Source organism: Astatotilapia calliptera, chromosome 13 (assembly GCF_964374335.1).
Source record: "Astatotilapia calliptera chromosome 13, fAstCal68.1, whole genome shotgun sequence".
In the NCBI taxonomy this organism is placed as follows: Eukaryota; Metazoa; Chordata; class Actinopteri; order Cichliformes; family Cichlidae; genus Astatotilapia; species Astatotilapia calliptera.
Genome location: NC_137434.1, coordinates 4,654,626 through 4,681,869, shown reverse-complemented (window position 1 = coordinate 4,681,869; position 27,244 = coordinate 4,654,626). Strand labels below are relative to the sequence as shown.

At 41.2% G+C, this 27,244-nt stretch overlaps 1 protein-coding gene across 1 annotated transcript in view; it reads right to left on the bottom strand.

Moving 5' to 3' along the window:
* b3gat2 (beta-1,3-glucuronyltransferase 2 (glucuronosyltransferase S)) overlaps positions 1-19,387 on the bottom strand; it is a 58,698-nt gene extending 39,311 nt beyond the window's left edge. The window contains exon 1 of the mRNA XM_026189786.2: positions 18,526-19,387. Coding sequence (XP_026045571.1) covers positions 18,526-19,059 — 534 coding nt within the window. The 5' untranslated portion in view covers positions 19,060-19,387. The remainder of the gene's footprint in view (positions 1-18,525) is intronic.
* Between the last annotated feature and the right edge of the window lie 7,857 nt (positions 19,388-27,244).

The following is a 27,244-nucleotide window of genomic DNA, read 5'->3' as shown; positions in this document are numbered from 1 at the left end:
TGTTAAAAGGGAGTTTTTCCTTCCCACTGTCGCCAAAGTGCTTGCTCATAGGGGGTCATATGATTGTTGGGTTTTTCTCTGTATCTATGAAGCGCCTTGAGGCGACTTTTGTTGTGATTTGGCGCTATATAAATAAAATTGAATTGAATTGAATTGAATGTGGTCATTTTCCATAACAAAATCGAAATGACAAGAACGAAAAGTGAGTATTTTTTTAACTCTGATGTGGAGTACTGAAACATCAAGACACACAGCAGTAATAATAATAATAATAATAATAATAATGGATTGCATCAAAGAGCTTTACAATTCCACTATTCATTCACTCTCACATTCATACACTGGTGGAGGCAGCTACGGTTGTAGCCACAGCTGGCCTGGGGCAGACTGACAGAAGCGAGGCTGCCATATCGCGCCATCGGCCCCTCTGACCAAAGTGCAGCACAATGAACAAAAAACATACACAGCAGCCGATGCAGCAGACGTTTGGGCACAGAAAAAGTTAGCAGGCTCGATATGGGGCAGTCCAGTGTGCCTTCAACACATCTGACCACATCTTCTGAAATTAACGATGAACAACTGTTAGACTTCATATACAGACTGTCATACAGGAACTTCTTAGGTGTCTCACTTGGCAGCTCTAACTGCAGCTCTGCATTCAGTCCTTTATTGCTTAAATGCATCAAGCGTACTGCCAATTTAGGAGTAAACCAGAGAAAGCTCACTCCATCTTTTATGAAACAGTTTTCTGTCATCTCTTAATTTTTAATACTAACAAAAGCACTTTGTTCCTATTTCGAGCTCTTATTGTTCGGAGATATCATATATTTATCTGGGAAAATTCTTGTGCTGAAGTCCTGTTTCACTCAACGGCTTAAAGACTCACCAACAGTGCAGCAATCCTTTGAGAGCATTGACTCAAAGAAAAATATCTATAAAACACTGAATGTAATCCTCTGCACAGAAGGCTTCTATTTTAGGGAGTGTAGAGAATGTGTATATGAGTGAGTGCGCATGCTTTTTAATGTGTGTTTTCCACTGGAAGGTGAGTAAATCCATATTGTCAAAGCAATGTGCAAATAGTTTGTACACTAGGAAGGAAAGAATACACACGTTCTGGCATTCGGCTTTATGAAATCAATAAAGTCTATTCATTACAGCAGACCACAGCAAAATGATGATGTTGGATAAAGGATGACAACAAACAGAAGAATTACAAAGGCTGGTTTTAGTCTTGTACTGTGTCACTCCCAGAGTGAGCTATCCTGTGAGAACCGGAGAACACAAACAACTCTGTCAGAAAGCCAGAAACCGCAGACCTCACCCTTATGATCAGGTTTGAAATCACGAACAAGCTCCACACGTCCCCCACAGGGACTGAAGAGAGGAAGGAAAACAATGAAAAGGAAAACAACAAGTTTGCTACAAGAGCATACAGCGGAGCTTGTGGACGCAAAATAAATTTTTTTCTAGATAAGAACGGCAAACCTTCAGCTGAAACATCTCTGTGTGGACCGTACATGCTCTCTGTCCACACCTGTACTTAAAGAAAGACTAAGAGTTTTTCTTTCCAATGCTGGGCAAATCACTTTCTTTCACCTGAACAGGTTTTAAATAATGGGGGATCCCACTATAGTACTATATTACAGTATAGTATAGCACAATATATTGAATATTGATGCTGATACTGTATATTTGTACACAGAAGCCAGCACACATTATCAAAACCTTTTAAAAATCACAAGCTTGTATATGAATAAAAAGGTGCCTCCCAGGACCATCCAGTCTGAATAATAGACACCTTGCTGTCTTCTGTAATAATGAAATGTGAGGCCAATCTCTGCACCAGCGCCAAACATCGATGTGCTTGGTCAAGATTCCTTTGCTTTACATTTGAACGCTGTGGGAACATCTTTGGCCCTGACGGGTCACGCGTTCAACAGTCGTATCTAACAGCGTCTCTCTGCTTCTCTACATTAGTATGAGGCAAAGGATGATGGAAGGAAAGGTGGAGGAGAGGGTGAGAATAAAGACGAATGAAAAGCTGAAAAAGAAGTGGAGCCAAGGAGCAATTCAATCAAAAACACAAACACTTGTTTGCCAGTTTGTATCGTTTGTATTTGATACCTTTGCTGTCTCACTCTTTCTCTGTCAAGAGGGGTAATCTCACTGTGGTGAGCTCAGATTAGGTACAACTGACCGCTGGTTCCAAATTTGTGGCATTTATATTCTGGGTGATTTCATCTTAGACCAACATGACAAACACAGTTTGTCTTTTGGAGGTTCCTAAATGCCTCCTACCAATGAAGAAAACTATGACAATTAACAATTAAAGTATTTAAAGCAAAACATCTAACATCCTAAAAAAGATGTCATTGTACTTATTGTACAGATTTTGTATTAATTTTGTTGACCAGTGATTTTTATCACAGTTTTTCTCAGTGACCTTTTCTTTCTGGCCGAGAAGACGAGGTCCAATCAGAACTATTTAAGTTGTGCTGAAAGGGGGACGAGCTTAGTTAGACATGCTAGCTCCCATGCTCCCTGTTTCTCGTGAAAACACCATAAAAGCTGTGATTCTTGTGTTTTGATTCTAAACCGCGTGAAGCAACTCTCAAACTTTTAATAATAATAATGGATTGGATTTATATAGCGCTTTTCCAGGCACCCACAGCGCTTTACAATGCCACTATTCATTCACTCTCACATTCACACACTGGTGGAGGCAGCTACAGTTGTAGCCACAGCTGCCCTGGGGCAGACTGACAGAAGCGAGGCTGCCATATCACGCCATCGGCCCCTCTGGCCAACACCAGTAGGCAAGTAGGGTAAAGTGTCTTGCCCAAGGACACAACGACCAGGACAGAGAGCCCAGGGATCGAACCGGCGACCTTCCGGTTACAGATGCGATTCCCAACCCCCTGAGCCACGGTCGCCCTTTGAACTTTTACACTCTTCATTTTAGTAAACTTTAGACCGAGTCAACGATCACCTTAAACACTGCACAGTGAAAATCTCATTTTGTGACAATCCTAAATAACACACAAATTTAGCCGTGTGTTGGTTTGTGGGAACAGAGTGACCTTAGATGGAGTCAAATCTCCTCCCTGTGTTATTATTTCAGTCTGTCTTGAGACAGTACACACTGAAAAACATCCATGCTTTTTCTAAAACCTATCAGAACAATTGTTGAACCTTACTGAGGGAATTCAGCTGTATGTATCGTCCTAACTTAACTTGTTCAACAGCTTTGCACCAGCCCTAAAGGAGGCTCCATTTCAAATCCAGTCAACCACAACAATCTCCTTTATTTGCCAGGAATTCTCCCACCTCTACGATGGCATTAGACACTTCCCCCTCACAAACACAAACAAATCATTTTGAGTTGGTGTTTCATAACAACATCAACTTTTCTGGATCTGTAATGGAAGTTCCCAGAGGAATGAAAAACACAGTTTGTGTTTCAGCACCATGGACAGCTCACGGGAAGGCTCACGGCTGAAAATGTACATTGAGAGGCTGTAACTGCCAGTGGAGGAGGCAGTAACATGTTAACAGTGGCTGGCTGCCCACTGTGAGCAGTGGTTCATTTCCCAGTGACATGAGGGTCACTTTGGCTTGACTTGAAAATAAGAAGCAGGAATAAGGCAACAGATTTCTCACAGCTCTCGGACAGATGCTTTTTCTTTCTTCATTTTTATATTTTATGTGTTGTTGGCTTCTGTGGCATATTTAAAGAGGCTTTTCTTAAGGAGGACAAAGTTCAAAAGCAGGTCAGGAAACTGGAGCTATTCCAGCAGCCTACAGGGGAGGTTGTGTGTATCCCTGAGAGACAGTGGCTCTGACAAAACAGGAACATTTGACCTGTGGAAATGAGAACTGGTTGCAAATACAGATGTTTCTGTCAAAGCTGACAGGTGAGCACAGACTAAGAAGAGAAGGGGGAACTCACTTTGTAAAAAACAAACAAGAAACACTGGATAGATGGATTTGTCCTGTGAAATAAAGTCTGTCTAACTATATTTTCTACTTTAATAGTGTATGCCACTGCCTTGCAAGCTATTATATGGGGATAAAAGCCACAAAATATTTACATATTAATATATATTAATATATTCTTCACACAAGAATCAAACTTTAAAGTCATTTAAAACTTTCAATGGACTATAATGTAATGCAGGTGGTTTTAGTATGTTCAGTATGTGTGTGGCAGTCACTTTTGAAATGAAGTCCTTTTCAGTATCATAAGTTTTCTCTTAAAGGTTTTTTTTTTCATTTGCTGTTCCAAGAAGATTAAAAAGAATAAAAAGACACCAACCAAAAGTTTGGTTTTGGTTAAATGGTCTTCTCTTCCTTGTTCCCTGATTTTCATGACTTGGGGAAAAAAAATCTAGTTTTTAAAAATTGACTTATTCTGACTGCCTAGTGTCTGGGTTATGGGGTTATGGTTGGGTCAATGATTACTCGGACCTCAAATGGATAAGAAATGGATGGGTAAGATAACTCAAGTTCTAAATCTAATCCTAGAGAGGTCGGTTGCCTTGGTTGGTTGATTCTTGAGAACTATTGTCTGGCTAAATGACCTAAGGATCATGCAGCAAAGGGTTTCTTCCTCAGCTGACTGTGGAAAGCAGCCACTGCTGGAATACTTCCAGTTTCTTGACACACGCTTTCTTTGAGGTGCAGTTGTCTTTCTGGACCAATTTTGACTCTAAGCAGAAACAAAGTGATAAGACTACCCCACAATCAACAAGCCCTCAGGATAATAACCACTGTGTTTTGGATTCTAGATGGACCTCAGCCAAGTGGGTCCAGCCATGAATCGCTGGTATTATTATTGAGTTGGTTGTCACCTGACTTTTAGTTCAGGCCTGCAGGTGTGCAATCTAATGCTCTAATGGAGAAAAATAAATCTATGTGTACAAATACAGATATGGGCGTAGAATTGGGAAAAAAAGCAAATGACTCAAGAAAATTGACATTTCGTCCCCTCCATCTGATAACACTTGGTGACAAGCTCTGACTCTCCACACTCTCTTTGCTTCACTGATAGATCTGTGAAGGCCTTCGTTCTATATCCTGCATCAGTTCAGGACGTATAGTGGAGCCCGCAGCTCCCGTCTCATTATCAACATGAATATCTTCACCAGAGGGCAGACGCCGCGCTGGGATAACAAATAATTCATCACATGAAAAATAATTTCAGATGCAGCCGAGCGCTCGACAACCTGTAAGTCCTGACAAATTACAGCGGCGCCAGCTCAGTCAGTAAACGCATGCTATTTACAAGTAAACAAAAGAAAAGCTGGGGGTAAAACATCCAGTGCTGAGAAGAATCACATTTCATTTGACTTGCAGCCAGGACACTCTGTCTGGGAGCACCAGAGCTTGGTTGGGTAATCAACTCTGACTCCCCTTTCTGCAAACAAATAGGTGAGAAGTGAATTGTGTGTACACACAAAGAGACTCTGGATGATGAAGTATATGAAATCCATTATGGATGTTCTCGTTTCCTGCCTCCTGGCCCGGAGGGAGCAAGCCATCATTGTGTTGTTTACGCGCAGTGACGAGTGCCGGGGTGGCTGGGCCGGCTGCGATTTTAATCAAGCGTATTTTTATCTGCGTGTTATTAATATGCACGGCAGAGGCAATCGGAGAAAAGGGAGGGGGAGAAATGAGGTAGGAGAAAATGAATGACTCGAATTAGAGGGGCTGAGTATGGGCTATGAAACTGATGCAATGGTGCATGATATGTGTGCATGTTCAAGGCTTTATGGGTTTATGTGGCAAAAACTGATGAGCTGAAGGTGCGTGCGCGTAAAGGAGAATATTCGCACCTCTCTACATCTGCTGTCAAATGCGAATGCATCAGTGTAAGTGTATATTTACTGTATACACATCATAATTCTGTGTACAAGGAAAATATGGTAAATCCAGTGGTTTTATTCTCCCCCAAAGGGAGGAACTATGTCATCAATGCTGTTTGCTTGTTGGTTTGTCTGTTAGCAGTCTAGCATCCACAGGATTCAAGATATCATTTTCAAATTTTGTATGATAGTAGATACCAATAAACGCTCGAGCTGATTTAATTTTGGTGAAATCCTGGTCCAGATCACACCAAATATGTGTGTATCTGACCTTGACCTTCATTGTTAGCACCCAAGGTCAAAGTTGACAGGAAAAAAAAAATTCCAAGAAACTATATCGAGCAATATATCATCCGAAAGAGCTCGGACAGAGCTGTACAACACACTTTTTTGCTATATGATGTCCTACGATGTTACACTGATGCTATAACAGGCTGACGTAGCATGTTGTAATAAAGTATTGAGCTCTTTGAGTGTACTTGTTTTAATTTGTATTGATATAACTTAGCAATTGTTTATAATTAATCTGGGACAAAGCTTCCTCCTCAGTTGACTGTGAATACCAGTAAGTCCTTGAATGCTTCCTGTTTCCTAATCTGCATTATATCTCATTGACTTTCTGGATCATCCCAGTTAATGTTCAGTTAACAATCCGTCACATCTGTAATGAATGGAATATTTGTGTTTATGAAATTGTTCATCCTGGTTAAATCCATCCAGAAACAAAAACAACATTATCAGCCCACACAACAAAAACTATTTATGTTTTTAAGACCATTTTGTCCCTGAATGAGAGCTTTTTTTTTAAGCGGATCTAACATTGCTGGACTCGGATCCTTAGCAAATTAACTCTCATACACTCAGACACCCGAGCCTAATATTACCTGGTGTAATGTAACCTTATAACCAGCTGTTGTTGTTGTTTAGCTGTCTCATTGTCTCAGCTGTCCAGAGGGGTCGCATGTTTAATCAGTTTAATCTGCTGATGATAAAGCCTTTGAATGAAAACAAACGCTGTTGTGACAGTGATGTACACAGTTTTGATGGTAAATATGTATCAATCTATCAATCGTTTGTTGTTAGATTCAGATAATTATTTTTTAAAAGCTAGATATTTTAGACCCGTCCCTGCACAGTTACCAGCTGTCAGCTACGTAGAAAAAGGATCCTGGTGTTATTTGTCTCTCAGAAACAGTTCATAACTTCAACTCATTCATGTCACCTAAAAGGTAAACCTGTTTCTCCATCACCTGTTCAGCTCTGATGATTCAGTAAGGACATCTCCTGGTTTCATCTTCATGTTTCCCTCTCACCAGATAAACAAACCGACATCATGACCAGCAGCTTTTATAGCTGTGGCTCCAGCAAACATCAGCTGATACTAGAAATTAATATCAAATAAATTCTAACAACAGCTGATCAAGCTTAAACGTGCTGCTGTTGTTTAGCGCGACCTCCGCTGGTTCCCTCTTTCTGGCGCAAAGTGGGCGATAAACAAACAAGAGAGAAAAGCCAATCAGCTGATCATTGATCAGTTTCATGATTGAAGTAGAAACAGGAGAGGGAGGGGGAGAGAATGAGAGAAGAAGAGGCAGCTGTGCAGCTCCAGCTTTGTGTCTTTTTCCATTCTAGCTGATGTACGGGACAAACTGCATTCCTTTTCACCTTAATACGAAACGCCTAATATTTTAGAATTAGAATACAATAGAATTCAACTTTATTGTCATTGCACATGCACAGGTACAGGGCAACGGAATGCAGTTTGCATCCATCCAGAAGTGCTTTAGCCATGATATAGGTATATTACAATATATATTAGCAATAATATAGATATTTAAGTATATTACAGAAATGGGTCTATTATGGTATGTTATAATGTACACGGTATGAAGTATGTTATGAATATTCTATAACTATAGGTATGTACAGGCTGTAGTGAGTACAAGCTATGTACAGGATATAAATATGAAATAAATAACTTTACAGAAATCTGAGATATACAGTTATACAGAAATGGGAACTATGCAAGTTATAAACAGTTGTAGGATTAAAAATTATTGTATGTACAGAATGATTATTTACACAGAACTATACAGTAGTGCAGTTAAGATAAGTGAGATATGTGGATAATTCCTACAGAGGCTATATAAAGTGCTGGTGGTTGTGAGTGGTGGTTCAGTCCGTGTTATTATTGTGTGTTTGAGGGTGAAGAGTCCATGTGATGGGTGACTGGGGTCTTTGATGATTTTCCCAGCCCTTTTCAGACACCGCTTCCTGTAGATGTCTTTCATGGCAGGAAGTGGTGCTCCGGCGATGCGCTGGGCAGTTTTCACGACCCTCTGCAACGCCTTCCGGTGCGAGGCAGAGCAGTTCCCGTACCAGACTGTTATACAGTTGGTCAGGATGCTCTCAATGGTGCAGCGATAGAAGTTCACCAGGATGTCTGAGGACAGGTGGTTCTTCCTCAGAGTCCTCAAGAAGAAGAGGCGCTGGTGAGCCTTCTTGACCAGCTTGGAGCAGTTGGTCGTCCAGGTGAGATCCTCGGAGATGTGGACTCCCAGGAACTTGAAGCTGCTCACACGCTCCACAGCCATCCCCTTAATGTGGATGGGTGGATGTGGGTCAGCATTCCTCCTGTAGTCCACGATGAGCTCCTTGGTCTTCTCGGTGTTAAGCAGCAGGTTGTTTGTGTCGCACCACTCAGCCAGACGATCCACCTCCTCCCTGTAGGCGGCCTCATCGTTGTCACTGATGAGGCCAATCACCATGGTGTCATCTGCAAACTTAATGATGGTGTTGGAACCATCAGCAGGTCTGCAGTCGTGGGTGAAGAGGGAGTAGAGGAAAGGGCTCATCACACAGCCTTGTGGTACACCGGTGTTCATTGTGATTGTAGATGAGCAGCGGTTATCCAGCCGGACATGTTGGGGGTGGTTGGTCAGGAAGTCCAGTAACCATTTGCAGATGAGGGAACTGATGCCCAGGTCTGTCAGTTTCCTGATGAGCTGTGAGGGGTGGATTGTATTGAACACTGAACTGAAGTCTATAAACAGCATTCTGGCGTAGGTGTTGTTGTTGTCCAGGTGTGAGAGGACAGAGTGCAGTGCGATGGAGACTGCATCCTCTGTGCTCCTGTTCTGGCGGTATGCGAATTGGTGGGGGTCCAGGGTGGGGGGGAAGACAGGATTTGAAGTGTGCTAGGACCAGCTGCTCTAAGCACTTAGTGATGATGGGGGTGAGTGCTACTGGGCGGTAGTCATTGAGGCTAGATGGGTTGGAGTTTTTGGGTATCGGGACGATGGAGGTGGATTTGAAGCAGGCCGGTACCACAGAGTGGGCCAAGGACAGATTGAATATGTCTGTGAGCACTCCTGCAAGCTCCTCAGAACACGCTCTGAGAACACGCCCGGGGATGCCATCAGGACCTGCAGCCTTGTGGACATTGATCCTGCTCAGCACCGCTCCTACATCGGTGGGGGAGAGAGTCAGAGGTTGGTGGTCTGGCGTCACGTCTGCTTTGGTTGTGGTTGTGGGGTTCCCTCGCTCAAAACGAGCATAAAAGTTCTTGAGCTCGTTGAGGAAGGAGACATCAGAGGATGCAGGGGAGGGTTTGGTGGTCCTGTGGTCTGTAATGGTCTGGAGTCCTTGCCACATGTTGGAGAAGTGTTCTTTGTTCTAATATTTTCTCTGAATACGAGACGATTCTATTTTTTACGGGACGGTTGGCAACTCTACTAACTAACCTTATGAACAAAATAAAGTTCAACATCAGTAACATCATAGCACCACCCAGCTGTATAGAAACTCCGTCATGCTAGCTAGTACGCAGTACGGAAAAAGTCAGCATAACGAAAATAAACTCCACCTAAACTTGGTTCATATCTGACCCAGATAGACTGCAGGTCATAACTTCTTACCTGAAGTTCAGTTCACCTGACACTCGGACCAGCGGCTGCCTCGGATCTCTCCTCCTCCTGCCTCCCCTTTCCCTCCTCCACCTGCTGACCTCCACCACTTGCTAATGTTACTGAATCTGTGGAAGCTCTGCGATGCCACCACACGAAGTAACGAGTAACGAGCCTATCTAAATCCCAGTAACGACTAACGCGTTCCTGATTTTGGCATAATAACTAGTTACCGTGCTCGTTACCACAATAATAACGTAGTTACTGTAACGCGTTACTTAATAACGCGTTACAGTAACGCGTTATTAAGTAACGCGTTAGTCCCAACACTGGTGTTAACACAAATAAATCAGACGGATGTTTCTCTGAAAGAATGCAAATAAGCCTACTTTCCAAAAGCTTGGACTATGTCCTTCAACGCTCCTTCTAATGTTGAACACATCCTGAGGGAAGGACACCAGCCAGTGATCAATATGTTGAATTAGCAGATAAAATTATCCACGAACCTCCATGACTGCAACAATGCAACGCATCATCAAACATCCCACTGTTACCAACATCCTCACATACAGGTGCTAAAAAAACCATCACATCAATCTTTGCTAACCAAAATTCAATTTCAATATTTCTGTGACATTATACAATATTACCAGTAGATATATTCTAAACTATGATGAAACTATGAAATCATAGAAAAATATTTATCTCCAAATAAAACAGCTTCTGTTCAGCGTGGATGCATCCCAGTCATTGTTACACACCCTGGTGAATAAGAGAATGCAGGAGATTTGATGAGGGAGTAGAGAGCACGGGGAGGGTGTTTCGTCAAACTGACAATTCAGATAAAAAAGGCAGTGGAAATAAGCAGAGAGCTGGTGCATAACACTTTTTTTACACTTACATTGGCCCTTAAAAGCCTTCAGCTTTTCCACCACCTTCCTCCCTCCACCCTCCTTATCCTCTCACCGACCCTACCACGGACAATTTCTCTCTGCAGGGTTTGTCTCCTTTCTGCTTCACTTCCCTGACATTACAACCCTACCACCCCTCGCTTCTCCCACTACACTATGTAATTATGATAATTGCTCATATGGGTTAGAGGAAATTGAATTTCCCATTTCCCTCTGGTTCCTTTATCCCACCAGTTTCTCTTTGTGCTGCCTCCTCATCAGCTTGCCGCTCGCAGGCTGGAGTCTGCTGTGTGATGTGATCAGATATATTGGATGTTTATATATGTGTGTCTTTGGGATGTTTCCAGTGAAAACATCATTACTGACCATCAAACTGACTCCCCAGTGGGATGTAAAACATGTGAGAGAAGGAAAAACAAATACCACATCAAAGTATAAAGAAAATCTGGAAGTATTTAGAGAATGAACCATCTGATTCAAAATTCAAAAAATCTTCCATCCACAGAACTACTAATGGAACTACTACTACTACTACTACTATGGAACCATCCAAGAAAGGTGTTCCTGAGTCACACTTCAGCACTGTTTCCTACAGTAGCTGCTCCAGAAAATAGTTGCTGTGAATGCTATGGAGCTCTCGGGGCCAGGGGAATTCAATTATTCAAAACAGGTCTGACGAAAGTCTTGCTTGGCTGACAGGTTGCTGCAGCTGAATCAAACAGCTCTGCCATACTGCCGTCAGCTGAAAAAGCCTCCATCCCCAGAGTCAGCTTTTCAGGAATGGAGAGTGGAGGAAAAAAAATAAATGGCACAGCTTAATTTTCCTGATTGCTTGTTACGCAGCTAATGCTGACGGTCTGTGCACCAAGAAACTCACCCAGAGAAAGAAGGGGTTAGGCTTGAAATACTGGATTTATTGGTGAGTATGTTTAAATGAACAATTTACATATTAATATTACGAGCAAGCTTTTGAAGGATAATACAGATTTGGTAAACCTCAACACATTTTTAAAACAAAAGTTCTTTCTGTTGTCGACTAAAACACAGGGTTTGGGTTTATATCATCAACAAGGCTTGATCATATTATCTTGATTTCTGGCCTGTGCCTCTGCCAGTTTTATTTCCAAGGCTCTAGATAAATCCTACAAAACGCAAAAAGCCTATCGCAGAGGAAGCATTTAACATTAAACTGATTACTTTATGAGTCAAGAGGAAATTTCCAAAGAACAACGTAGGACTTAAAACCAAGCTGATTCTATGATTGGACATCCTTTTAGCAATGTCAATGCAATCCCAGATCTCACATATCAATTTGTTGAGTGCAGTACAGTGCTACTTCTCATTAATGGATAGCCAAATTAAAATCCCCTTGGCCCCTCTTGATTTTCCCTCAACCAGAGAGATCCTACCATTGTGCAATGGGACATACTAGTTTCCTAAAATAACTCCCAAACCATCAACGAATCCTCATTTACTGCCCCTTACAGATTTTCAGACCCTGTAACAATTCCATTACGGTGGGTATAAATGAAGTTTACGTGCAATTTACAAGCTTGTCTGTCCTCACGAGAAGTTACCTGAAAGTTCTGATATTTTTAAAGACAAAAATCTGTGCGATTCAAACTAAAGAAATGTGGTCTGGAAAGAGGACGTTCCCATGACGACAGCACACTGATTTCTAAGGGCAAAAATACAAAATCACCTGAAGAAACCAACAGGCTTCTGTGTTAAGGGCCAATCAAGCCATAATTGTATGGGAGGCATTAAATGCAGAGTCTTGCATTTTCTGCCAGTATATTGAGTGCTGGGAGGCGACTGAGCCGGAACGTGTCATGTGCAATAATAAACCGTGCCAAACTGAGGCCTGACTAATGTGCAGAAATGAAGAATACACCCTTTAGCTCTCGACTTAATGGTATGCTTTTCCACCTGACTTGTCGCTTTGACTGTGATGCCGGAGAAAGATGGGAAACACTTTGGAGGCCTGTTAAACATTTGCTTGGTACCAATGTATTTTTCATAAGGGGGGAGGAGAACAGGTTTGGGGTAACACATTTCGCTCAGTACTCTGCAACAGTAGCCTGTAGCCTGCTTCTTTTAGGATAACAGCCTGGACGTTATTTTCATGTAATCAGCACCCAATGACGCTGATTTTCCTCCAGCAGTTGTTCACTGCACAACTGTAGGTCAGAAATGCCTTACTTTTTGCCTCTTAAATCAAGTTGTCATCACCCAACACTAACTCCTAATTCATATTTACACATTTATAGACCAGAGGCATAAAATCCATGCAAATATTTTGTGGGGATTAAGCAGAATAAGGAGGAAGAATTTGCGCCATTTCTTTTTTTTTTTGATCAAGTTGATTTTGTAGATGTTTCAGGTGTGTATAAGCACATCTCATCAACCACACAAACACAGAGTTCAGCATGGAAGAACATTTGTTGTGTCACAATCGCCTCTCTGAAATGATTTCTCTCTTCCTCAGATGTGGTCCCAACTCTTTCAACAAGCACTCAAAGTGCCGTACTGACATTCTCAAATATGTACGAAAGCAGCCGTGATACAGCTTCAACTCCTGGATTAAACCATGAAATTCTCCCTGCAGCTGTCTTCTATTGAGAACGGGATGAACCCAGAATCTCAGTTTCTCCCGTTTTTGGTTTAGTAAAATCAGGACTAGCTCACCATCGCTTGATATCGACTCCATTTTGATCACAGTGTGTTTTTGAGGGACAAATTTTTCGCAATTATTCAGTGTCTATATAGGTTACCTGGCATGTTCACATCTGGAAAATTCTGGATTTCATGGCGTTTTTACGCAACACATTCAGTGCGTAATGGCCTGAACCTTGATTATGTGAATATCTAATTTTGTGTTTGTATGTCAGTTTCAGCTTCTCTGAAGCAGTGTTTCACATGTTTCCCATACTTCACTTTAGAAAAATCACGCGGCACACCACCAAACAAAAATGTCATTTTGAGCACTACTCATGCTAGGGCCTTCATCTGGGTTGGAATTTTCAGACTGACTACTTTTTTTTTCAGATATTTATCTATTGCTATTAGGCGCTGCATCGTGACTATTATCTCACTGCTTCTTCATCTTCTTCTTCTGTTTTACTGGAAGTTGGCAACCCATTTAATTAGAGCAAGTAGTTGCACTGCCCTCTAGTGGAAGAGAATGTAATTGTTCTGCCCGTTACTCACGCCAGGTGCTTAGAGTACTAATCAGGTGGAACCAGATAATCTTCCATCGCACACCGGATCATTTCCTTATGGCACGCCTATGTGCCGTGACACAGTGGTTGGGAAACGCTGCTCTAAAGAGCTGGCATGGAAAGTTTACGGCGGTTTGGAGGGTTTGTTTTAGCCACATGCAAAATGGTCAGGTTTAGAGGCTAATCTCAAAATACTGAATGAGGTTTATATATTCAGCCTGAATATATCCAGCAGTAACCATACATTATATAAATGATCAGTTACATAATTGTTCTGTAGCTTACAGCTTGAAGGATTTGGAAAAGTACACATCTCTATGTTAAAATTACCCCTACTCTGTGGAGCTGGTGCATAAGTGGGTGGGTTAATACACAAAGTCATACAATGAAAATCATTATTTGCTTTTAAAATGTCATTTTTAGCAGAGGCTGTTAAACATGAATTCATAAAGAAAGACATGAAAACAGCAATACTTTTACTTTTTTTCTCACTTTTCAGTCTAGTTTTGTTCATTCAAAAATGCATTAAGTTTGGATTTTCTTCACTCTAAGTATAGTACATTAATTCCATGGCTTATCTATAATATTTACTTATCTATAATGAAAGGTAACTGCTCACTGTAATCACTCAGCCACTGCTGTTAAGTAGCTCAGCTAATAAATCGCCTATATTTGTCAGGCCAAATATTAGCTTATTCCAGACATGTGCCCATCACATAGTTTGTCCTCCAGGAAAGATAAACATAACATAAAGTGACATCCTAATCAATGTGTATGTCTTGATAATATTTGTCCAACAACAATGAGAAATGTAGCATAGACACGCTTGGAAGTAGGGATAAAATAAAAAGGGACAGTTGTTACCAGTCAAAAAACCTGTTTGCCTTTTGAAAGATGGAGAAAGAAGTTAGTCCCAATGTCTCACAGCAAAGGATGGGTTTAAATTGTCCTTTCCTTCTGTTACCAGTGAGGACAGATAGAGATTTGAAACAGTTCATTTCCAACTGTGTGCATGAATAATGATATACAATATGTCAATAGGCACCCTGTGTCTAATTTAGCACATTTTTAACCCTGTGAGGTGTTAGTCATCCTTGCTGATGCCCCTAACACTTTGCTGTCAGAACATACCATTTTTGTTTTTGTGTTGTTCACCTACGTTCTGACGAATGGCACACATCAGAAACTATTTACAGCATTTTCTAAATTGTAGAAAATTGCAAAGGATGAAGCAGCTGTATATTAGGGCCCAGTGACAAGCAGCTGTACCTCTAACACTACAAGATACACCCTGACTGCCCATTTTCTATCTATCCCTATGAGGCAGGTGTGTAAAATTAACTATTGATGATGACGAGTGATCAAGGATCCAGTTTTAGTATTAGCATACATAACTGCGGCGGAAATAAAACAAGATGAAGACTATAACTTTTGTGTAGTCACACTACGAAGACATTGCTTTCTAGCCACAAGGTTGTCTTGTATAATGAAAGGCTTAAGACCATCTAAATTCACCCTTTAATACCTAGATTTACAAAAGCATGCCTGCCATGATATTAAAATCTCACAGTGGATATATTTTTCTGAAGGTTTATTGTGAAATAATGTTTTTTAGTTGCATGAATCATTTTTGTTCTTGAAATGATGTAAGGTTTCCTAATGTGAAATTGCCACCCACTGAGCAAAGTTACTGTCATCAGTCTAAAGCTGCGGACAGTTTCTGCAGGTTATTACTGCTGTATGACAGCCTATTATCTCTCTATGACAGGCCATTAACTGCACAGAGGACTGGGAAATGAAACAGGAAGGAGGACAGAGAGAAGACAATGTGCTATCAACAAATCAAATGGACGGCCTTTACACTCCGCCAAAGTCAGCGAATACAGCACTGAGACTCAGAGGAGGCTGTACTTTGGTACTCTGGGCTCAGGATGGTGTGGATTTTTGCCCAAGTGCACCATTGAGTAAGCAACAGAGGGGAGTGCTTTCTAAAGTCAGCATGTTATTGTTGTTATATTAGAATTTCTATGCTCTTAAGTGATGCAAATAATTACTTCTGCTGTATTGGATTTATTGGCCCTTTGAACATTCCAACAATGTTTATGTTTAGTGTTTAATGTTTATGTCTTGGATGGTGAACTTATTTGGACAATCGTCTAAAGAAGGAAGCCTAATCACGTCACTGCTCTTCTGAAACAAGTCTGTACCTGAACCTTTGCATACCTGGTGGTTAGGTCCATCAGTTTGAAGACTGTGTTGGCACTGTGAGTGTCCAATAGATCATTGAGTCAACCACTCACTCTTGTCCTTGTTCCTCTAATCTACAATGTTAGCCTTTCAGCTTTTTCAGTGCTGCTCTGTATGCAAATATGTGCACTTTGAATCAGTAGTTTAACTGTAACTTCTGATTTACAGATGTTAGCTGCTCTACTTTAGCGGCATTTGAACGATTTCAATAAATAAAGATTGAAAAAATAAATAATGAAGAAAAAACATTGCATATTCTGTCCACTAGGGGACACTCTACCACGTCCCTGTTCGGAAAACACAGTTGGATTCCCACAGACAACAATCAGTTGTTCCAAGAGAGATGGGCAGAGCAAGTGAACAAGTGAATAAGTATACATAACAAATATTAGGGAAATCTGTTTGTTTCCTGTCTATGAAAGAACACACACACACACACACACGTGTGTGTGTGTCATGTGGCACATTGGATTTTTAAATCACCATATTTTGGCATCGGTATTAGTCAGGTTCGAATTTCAATTAAATAGGCCTGACTTCTGCACTTATAACAATATATTGTTTAGAAATGAGGATATTTCTCGACGTGTTTGCAGTTCTAGTTTTTTTTCTGTTTATTTATTTTATTTAAATTCTGCATGGTGTAAATAATGAGCACAAATTACAGAAAATTACTCTACAAATATTTTTACTAATTTATTAACCTTCACTAAGTAATTTATTGAGCAAAAATGAACTGTTGCTTGGATCTGAAATGTGAATATTTGTTTGTTTTTAATAGATTTTACATCATTGCAAATTGTGTGCTTTTGGGGCTTGGACTGTTTGCCACAGAAAAAAGCAATTCAGAACTACATGAAGGGCTTTAGGAAATTGTGACGGGCAGTGGTAGTGATGGATACAGGAAAAGCCTTTCTAAGTAAACATACATTTGTTTTTTAAATTCTGCAGCGTGCCAGGAAATGTTCAGATAGAGAAAATCAATATACAAACGCATATGTGTATATAGAGTTGCACTATTCTGAATTTATTTCACAATGCTCTGCCTTCTAAAATTTCATTACTGGTACAAACTAAAGTAATTTTAGATTTGCAGTCAGTTATCAGTGATGGGCAGTAATCAGCGAGAGGGGCAATTAGAGGCATTCTTCCAGACTCTCATTTATGAGAGGACTGTTTTATTGCTTATTATGCTTCTGCTGTTTTTGTCTTCATTACCTACGCACTTTGCTAAAGGAATACACCCAGGCTTCACTTTAAGCATGCCTGTTAAAAGAAACTCCCAAAGATACAAACAACAGTCATGCATCAGCACAGCGCATGTAGATGTTGTTCTGTATGGAGGTATCACTTTACTAGTCGAGAAGGTCAATACTGGCATATCATTAGGTCTGCTTCGCAGATCACATCTAGTCAATGCAGTTCGATTTTCAGTGCCTCTTATTAGGGGAAATATTGCCTCAGAGCATTTTACATGAGATTATATGAAATATTTAATGTTCATATCCGTCTAAGTAATTAAAAAAGTACACCTTCCTGAAATTCAAAATAACTCTCAAAGAGCTCCAAGAAAATCCAGAGCTAACTAAATTAATTCAGGGCTAACAGACAGAAGACTGCAGCACCACAGTCTCCATTCATTCTTCTCAACTCTCCATCTTCCCATCATTGTCTTTACTCCTTTCTTTTCATCTCATTCATTTTCATCATTTGGTAAAGTCTCTCTCATTTTGGACACAATCGCTTAAAACCAGAGCAGTTTTACCATTTTATCTAAGACTGAGGAAGACTGGGGTCTGAAGCTCAGGCAGGGTGTTTACCAGTGGGATCCTGTCAACATGAAGAACTGGAGGATTTAAAGAGCTTGGAAAGAAAAGCGACTGGACTTCTTTAAGTTTTCTGAAGGTGTTTCACCTCTCATCCGAGAAGCTTCTTCACTGAAGTTGCTTTTCGTTCCAAGGATGACTGAGAACCTACACAGACAACTGGGGGACTTATATTTGTGAAGGCTTGAATTCCTTTGCAGTAACACCACTAGGGGGAATTCCTGTGACCTTTGAGGGCTTGGCGCAAAGACAGTCGGATTTTTACCCTGAGAGTGAAGATGTACTGAGTAAAGGAGCTCACATCAAACCTAGGTAATACACAGATATCAGGTGACAAAGCAACGCAGTAGTTACGTAGTATTTAAAAGTTTATATTACGGAGATAGAGCTGTGTGGATGTTGTTGTCATGCAAACGTAAAACGACAGATTTTAGTGGAGAAAAGTCAGAGATGCTACTCCACACTTCTGCAGACCCACTCCACACTCACGATACTCTTGTGATGAAAGATAACTATGACGCAAAGTGACAACAAAGGCAAGGCATTACCTCCTCAAACAGCTCCAGGCTGTACGTGTTGTCATCATCCGCGAAGAAAACCACACCGGAGTCCCGCCTGCTCCGGTGCTGCCGGAGCCAAGTCAGAGCCGCATTCCTCTGTTCGGTGGCGCGTGGCATCCCGGCGCGCTTGAACCTCCGGGGAGTGAACACATGTAGGTGGGTATACGGCACCCCGCACCGGGCCAAGAACCGCGCAACCAGCTCCGTGCGCGCAGTCGAGTCCTCCACTACGATCCAGTGGAAGCGGGGCACCTGACGGAAGGCGTGGGACAGTCGGGTGAGCTCCGCTTTCTGCACAGGACGGCCGTAAGTGGGAGTGATGGCGTAGATAATCGGCAGGGCGGACTGGTTCTGAGAGCCACCAATCCCCGGTGCGCCGGTTCGGACGGCTCGCTGCGTCTTGCCGGTCCGACCGGCTGCTGGAGCCCGGATCGTTCTTTTACTGTCGATATCAATCATAATGATGACAATGAGGACCCAGGGCAGCAGGATGAAGAAACGGCTGAAAAACACAGATTTCATGGCTGGTATGAAGTTGCCGTGCGCGCGGTCTTTCTCACTCCATCGCAAACGGAAAGGCGAAGAACGACCGACCGCAACTCCAAGAAGCTCTTCCCTTACATCCACTGAGCTGATTCCCAACAACCCGCCCGCACACAGCAGCGTGCTGAGTCCATTGCAAACTATGTAAAGCACACAATCCTCCGCCGCTCTCCCCCCTGTCCCGGCGGGACCGTCTCTCCGGTCTCCACTACTCCTCCTCTTCCCCCTCCTCTTCTCTCGGATGGGACTTGCGTGCTTCTTCGTCCTCCTACCCTCCTCCAGCTCTCTTGCTCTCTCACGGAAACCTGGTTAAATTCCCATCACTCGTTCTTCAGTGCTTGTTTTCAGTAGAGAAAAGAAAAAACAAAACGAGCCGGAGCAGCCGTACCTGGAGCGCGCTGTGATAAACCAGTGATGTAGGTGATGCGGGCAGACGAGGAGCATCACTTGGCGAGGACGAAGGAGCGCTGCTCCGAGTCTGAGGATAATAAGGCAGGAGGGGAGGAGCAGGTGCAGAGGAGGAGAAACGGGATAGAGGAGGGAACCTCGGGAGGGAGAGAGAGAGAAAGAGAGCGGGAGGGAGAGCGAGAGAGACCTTGTGCGCGTCAGTGTCCGCTGAGAATTAACCCAGCTCACACTGAGACACCCGGAGAAGAGACAGCGCAGGCTGTGTTTCTCATGCTGTGCTTGTCAAGCCCAGTTTCTCCAAGATAAAATAGAAGGACTTGATATGTGGACCCGTGGGACACCATGAAGGAGTTAAAGAGACAAAATCATTTTACAAATCGACATAATGAACATTTTGAGGCTTCATAAAATTATTTCGATCTACCACCTATTTTCTTTAACTGGCCGTTTAGTGCATAAAAATGTGCATGTCAAATAAAAATAAAGAAGAAAAAACAGACTTCATCTCTTATCTTTTTGTAACCGCTAAAAAACAAAAACAACCCGTCAGAATAGTAATAGTATGAATAGTGTAATAGTAAAATCTTAGAAGCTAGAGGCGCGCTGACAGTTCATAATCTGTCATGAAATATTTCCTGATTGATATTCTGTCAGTGGATTTGTCATCTAATCGCTTCAGTATCGGTTGATGCTTGGGAAGTAATAGATCTGCTATTCATTGCGACCGTCATTAGAGGCCCAGTGATCATATTTCACCACAGGACACCCAGAAGGTTAATCTAATGATGCTTCCAGCCTCTACGCTGTGATGATCTGTTGATGTTCCTTTCCCTTTGGCACCAAGGAATAATAGTCATTCCGTTTAATAAAAATGGAGATCATTTGTACAGGAGTAGATTTTCTGCTCTGCCACTTTTCAAACCAAAGACTTGCAGAATCTTCTTATTGTCATAGAAAAATATTATTTATTGACTGGTATGGCTTTGGAGAAAATAGGACCACCTGGCAGTGAAGTGTCAAATGCAAAGGAGTGCAGGGATTTAAAAAAATGCATGAACTCCAGTCTACTTCTGAACACTGGAAACATGGAGGATTGAGGGGCTGTAACACATGCAATCCATGCTAAATTAGATGCTACAAGGATTTGTGCTATATCTGCCCTCAGATTTGCAGAGTAATATCAAATTTTATTATTTTGTATTTTAAAAAAAACTCAAGTAAATCATGTTTCCTATTTGGGCTTTGCTCAGTCTACCAACTTAACATGACACTGTTCTGATATTTTAAAGCTGCTTACCTCACAGGTCAATAAGACCTCAGCACGAGGCTACACAACAGCAGCCAGATAGAATCCCGGCCTGAGTGACATGGGGAGCTGGGGTGGAAAACTATTATTGGCCTCAGCAAATGAATACACATTAAACAGGATAACTTTGTCTTGTTTGATGTTCTCATAAGCACAAAAACATTATTAATCTTTTATTCTAAAACAGCTACAAACCACCGATCAGAAATGTTCATTTGGTCTGACCATGAAACCTGTTTCTGTGAGCTGCTGCAACTTTAAGTCAAGCTTAAAGGTGTCCGTTTTGGAGCAGGGGCTTCTATCTTGGTTGGCACCCTCACAGTCTGTGGTCATGTGAAACTTTTTGACGCTGGTGTTCCAGCTGTTTGCAGTGGCAGGCTTAATCCTTAGTGATTCCTGGGTTGTTCCTGAACATCCTAACCAGTCATCTGTCATCTGAGGGGACAGTTTGGGTCTTCTTCCAGATCTCAGCAAACTGGTGAAATAGTCTGTAAATGAAAGTGTCTGTCAGACGTGCAACTTGCTAACCAAATAATTATATGTACACATTGAATCCTGTGTGGATTACAGAAAATCCTAAATAAATTCACCTTTATGCTCCCACTTCTTGTTTTCCGAGGATATTAAAGATATATGCGGTACAATCTAAGGAGCTTGGAATGACATGGATGACTGAGAACCTACACAGACATATGAAGTACAATCGTTCCATCCTGGGAAACAAACAGTCCAAGGAAATCATTAAGAGCCCAAATTTACTCCTTCAACTTTTCCAGGGTGCCACAAAGGTGTTCCCAAGCCAGCCAAGAGTCATAATCAAAGTGACCAATGCTGGGCACAGTCACTACTCAGAGGAATGTCATTTCCTCCACCTGAATTTGCATTCTTCTACTTTAGGTCATTACACACAACTTGTGCCCACAGGTGACGGTGTAAACACAGACAGGCTGGTAAATAGAGTGCTTCATTTTCATGCTCTGCACTCTCTTCACAACAGACTGTTTGTGTTTGATGCCGTCCAACACAAACGCCTAAAGCCAGAAGACCAAAGATGTTGTGCTGGGAACAACCAATCAAGATATTCATTACAAACTCTCACCTCTCTAGTGTTATTACTACCTATCTGATTTTACAAGGGCAAAGTTAACTACAGTGGAACATCTCACATCAAGTTTATCTAAGAAGAGCTGGATTATGAGTCAGTAGTTTATTGCAGATCCATTTAAAGGTCCTTGAAGCACATTTAGTCCAGCAGCTTTCCAGCTAACTGGTGTTCTCCACTTCAGTTGAGAAGCTAATCATTGATGGTTAATTAATGCACACACCATGGATCAAGACATCTGTCGGAAAGAAAAGAAAGGAGAAACCACTGAGCCACGTTAATTGAGTTGGTTCACACCAAAGTAATTGCAGGCAAACAAGCTTATATGTTCACAGGATGAAAGCACCTTTGATTGTTTGGACTAGATAGCAACACAGGAGGGGCAGTGAAAAGCAGGGATACTTGATAGCACTGTGCGCTATTGGATATTACATTGTTCTCAAACAAAATTACTTTTGGAGGCTTAATCAATCTCATGCTCGGTGATTTGAGTGAAAACCAAGTGATGGGCTTACTCAATGACAAATCACTTTTAAGACACTGATGTGGTGATAGCAAGTTGTTTAATAGGCTCTATTCCAGAATTAAATTGTCATGCTTTATCAACTTTGATTGCATGTTCTTCCATCTGTTCACACACACTGAGCAATTTGGAAACGAGGACGATGCATCAAGCAGGATGTCATTTTAAATGGGATCACTTTGATTGCTTCAGATGTTATTAGTAGCCAACAAAGAGGAAAGACAGGACTTTGAAATCAGATGGACGACCCATCTCAGGCGTTTGTTCTGGGGATTGTAAATGTAAATCTTGGATTATCTTCCCTGGAACAATTATCAAATTTGTGCAATTGTACAAAATAATCATACTTGTTGTCTTTTAAAAGCTGCTGTCATAGATTGCACTCAGCATGACATTCAAGTCTCAACTCTTGAATCGGCCCCCGCCCCCCTTTCCTGTTGTCACGCTGTTGTATCTGTCAATCACTCGTCTGACTGGCTTAAATGCCGTCACTCTCCACATCATAAATCCTGTTTTATTCATAGGAAGAGTCTGCCCCTGACTGTGCAAGTTATGTAAACGACAGGACAACTGAAAGGACAGCCGATCCAAAAATAGACATATTTAATTATACATTACTGCAACCAATCCTGCAGCAAGTACAGTAAATATCGGGCACCCTTAGTTTTAAAGCAACTGCCACCGAACAACAGCTTTCAAACAAATTAGCCCAGCATGTTGTTAATTCACACAGCTGAGGAATGATTTTCTAAATTAAATGACGGTTTACAATAACAAAAGCTTTGCCAGATGATAGTATGCAGATTTTCTTTTTTTCCAGTGCTCTGGAGACATAATTAAGCCTCAATAGGCAGAAAATAGTGTGTAAATTTAGGCATAAGCCCAATGATGAGCAAAAGATAAGAGAAGAGCTAGCTGATATAATGAAAACCTAGTCTCATGCTACCAGATAAAAAGAGTATGTAGACATAGTTAGCTTGCTTTCAGTTAGTTGACCTCCCATTTTCACAGCTATAGACTGTATACAAAGATGGAGCACATGACAGCAGCCTCAGAAGGGAAATCTTTATTTCAATTTACTTACTGCGAGGTGAAAAAGTGTTTGATTTCTTAGTTTTTTTGCACAAATGTTTCAGACCATCCAACAAATTGTATTATTAGACAAAGATAAGAAGTAAACACAAAATGCACTTTTTAAATGATGATCTCATCTATTAAGATGTTGTGCCAAACACCTTTTGCTTTTCCAACATCAGCTCTACTAATTCTCTATAGGCTCCTCTTGTTTATTGATGTCTACAGTCATTTTTAAGGCTTTGGGACTCCAGTGAATTATTGTGAGTGCCATTACACACAAATGGAGAAAACCTGGACCAGGAGTGGCCGGCTAACCACAATCACTCCAAGAGTGCATCAACGACTCGTCCAGCGAATCATAAAGGAAACCAGAACAACAATTAAAGAACGTCAGAGCTCACTTGCCTCATCAAAGTCAGTATTAATAATTCAATATTAACAACAAAGAGTCTGGGCTGAAATGGCATTCATGATAGACATAAAATTTATGGTTATGGTTTTTCTACTGTTTGTGTATAAAAACATTTTTGTACACAGTATATTTGAGCATGTTTATATGAACACCTATGAGCCTTTGGCATACTACATATACATAAAAGAGGATTAGGCAGAATAGCGATGTCCGTGTTGCCCACTGTACTCAGGATGCACGGGCAATATGTTGGCTTTCACAATTAAGTTTATGAAAGTGCATGTTTGTCATAACATGTAATTTCACACTAATTAATACATATTTATGAGTACAACATTCTTTTTCTATTAAATAAACAAAACTGTTGTCTAAAGCAGGCGGTACACAAATTACTTGAGCTGCTCAGGATATCGCACACAAACTGGCTACATAATCACAGACAGTCGCTGTTGTTCTTCCTCAGCTGTAGGTCAGTAGGTCACCCACTCATGACATTTCTTATGGACTCACACACAAACCTCGAGGGTTTTTTTCAACCGTCCACTTAGAGAGAAAGCTCTTTCTTGCGACTTGGTTCATTTGCATCCACATCATAAGGATGTGTGGACTTTGTTTTCATTCAACACTGTATGTACTTGTGACATCATATTAATTTAAAAACATTTCTGACTTTGCCTTTAATGAATGAAAATGTTGACAAATCAATATTATGTACAGAAAATGTCTCCGTGGTATCTGGATAGATTCAGGAGAGATTCTGACATTTGTGTAGAACGATCATGTAATTCAAAGACACTGATGAGCTTCAACTGTATGTTTTAAATCAGAGTAGCTTGCTTTTTTAGAACCTAATGATTGTCTATTTTTACTTATGTTTGACTGGCTGTGTTGATATAAAATGTTTTAATTTCATAACAGTGACAAGGCTAAGGCAAACGCTGCTGTTACCTGGCTGTCACTAATACAAGCAGATCAGTGATGTGATGCTGGAGGATAGCTCACGGCCATGCACAGCTGACAAGGAGTCCAAGGAGGGGCTCGCGTTCATGTGTTCTAGCAAAACTATAAAAATACAAAAAGCATGCCATGCTTTTCATTTGGATATGATGCCATGGATCAAATCTAAAATGAAAAATTCTAAAACTATAAAACTGAAACTGAAAAAAACCCTGTCTTGCAAAAAAGATGCTTACTGTAAAAAGTAAGCAGCCAAAAGCGCCGGTGCTTGAGCACCACATGTGTTTATATCTTTGAATATGCTCTGCCAGGCCTGCTGCGAATCTTCAAATCATTTATTAGGACTTAGTGAGTTTAACAAAATTTCATCCTGGATACACAATTTGGTGACTGTTAACTTATGCATGAGCTACATATACACAACGTGAAACCGAAACATTGAATTCGCAAAGGGGGATGATTAAATCCAAAATCGAAAGAATTTGAATTTACAATAAATCTTTAAAAAAATCATATCAATTTAAATATTTGCTGTATACGTGAAGTTTCGGACAAATGGTAGAACTGCAATTATGGAAAATATTAGTGTTTTACTCATTTCTTGGAGTAAAAACAAATACGGTTGTTTGCAAGTTTGCAAGTGCAAATCAGTCATCACTCACTAACTTTAGCAATCTGTAGAGTAGCTACAGAGATACCCACAGTACTTGGTACCTATACAGTTAATTAGACAGATTTTATATACTGACCATTTTATATAGCAATCCTATGTATTTTTAATGAGTTAATTCTAAGTATTGGCTCCATACCGGTGTATGTGTCAGTCATTTCTTTCTCCATGCAGTATTGTAGTATTAGCCATGGAGTCATTTTAGAAGAAAGCATATAGACGGCACTATTAGTCCAGAGCAGCTCTGACAAATGTTTGCACAGCTAAAACTCCAGTCTGCTCAGCATTACCTGAGCACTTTGTCAAAGCGTGATAGCAGTAGCTGCAGCGCCACAAACAAAACCAAACAAAAACACAGCCCTTTTTTTTTTTACACTCTCACTCTGGAAGAACCCATCCTTGTCAAGCTCACAAGATTACATGCATCCCCAGTAAGCACACTGGTCCCAGTAATGTCAGCCCTCATGATGTATATCCTCAAAATGATTTGAGTCAGCTGCCTGTAACCTGCACAAGGTTGGAGATGCTGATGTTTTGAGGCCTTGCAATTATGTGGCATCATGTCAAATGTCAGGAGTCTGTGCGACTGAGGCCAGTCAGGGACAGGCAGTGTGGTGACACAGAATCACATGGATGCCTGAGGCCTCGCCTGCAACGCGCACAGTAGAGTCTACAGAGGAGACTACGGACCAGATCATGCTCAGACCAGTGGACACACACGGAGAGACTGCACAGCTGAACAGTAATCCACCTCTCACATTTATAGTGTGTTGCAGTCTTTTGTTGGTTTGCTTGGTTTGTGTTAGGAAAGTTTGAGAGTTCTTCTTTTAGTTTGATTTTTTTTTTTAAACTGAAAGCCTATATTGATAATTCCTGGTATCTGTAGGCATATTCAGACAGTATAGCATCAACATTATATGCAGGATGATGCATTGGAACTTATAGATGGAGAGAAGGAGACAGAAAGTGCCAAATGCTGGGATAAAGAAAAGAAAATGACTGAGAAGAGCAGATGTGAGTTTGGGTTTGTGTGCCGGTGTGTGTGTGTTCTGTGAAGGAGAGCTACTGTATAACCCTGAGGGTACCTCACTGTCATCCCCTTCAAATACTACTGAGACAGAAAATGGAAGATAGAAAGTACAAAGGAGAAAATGAAAGCATCAGAGGAAAGTGGAAGAAAAAAAAGGCCGTCAATAAATGAATGAATAAAAACAAGTAAAAGATGAAGAGAAAGTAAGAAAAAAAATGACTGTAAAAAGAAACGAGCTGAGAAAAGTAGAAGTGTGTGTGTGGAGGGGGGTGAAGACTGATGTTTGCAAGTGGAGAAACATCCTGCAGTGTTTGAGTCAGACCAGCCGCACAAACGCCACGACCAACTAACTGGAGCGCACCAGCCTCAACGTGCAGATAAATCACAGCTGAAAATGCAATTATATGATAATTCACACTACAATTCAATTCAGGGCGACAATTCAGGTCCGCTCAAAAATGGCAACCCCATCGCAACACATTTGTCAACACCATTAGCATAGAAATAAGTTTCTGTCCCGCACTCCTGCAGATTGGTGGCGGACTTGATGTGTTTTGCGCCCGGATGAGAAGTCATCCAGAGGCGCGGCTTGACATTTGATGGCATCAGCAATAAAAAAGTCAAGAGTTTAATACTCGGTTAGATGTTAAATTGGCCGCTCTTCTGGCATTCTCTTAAA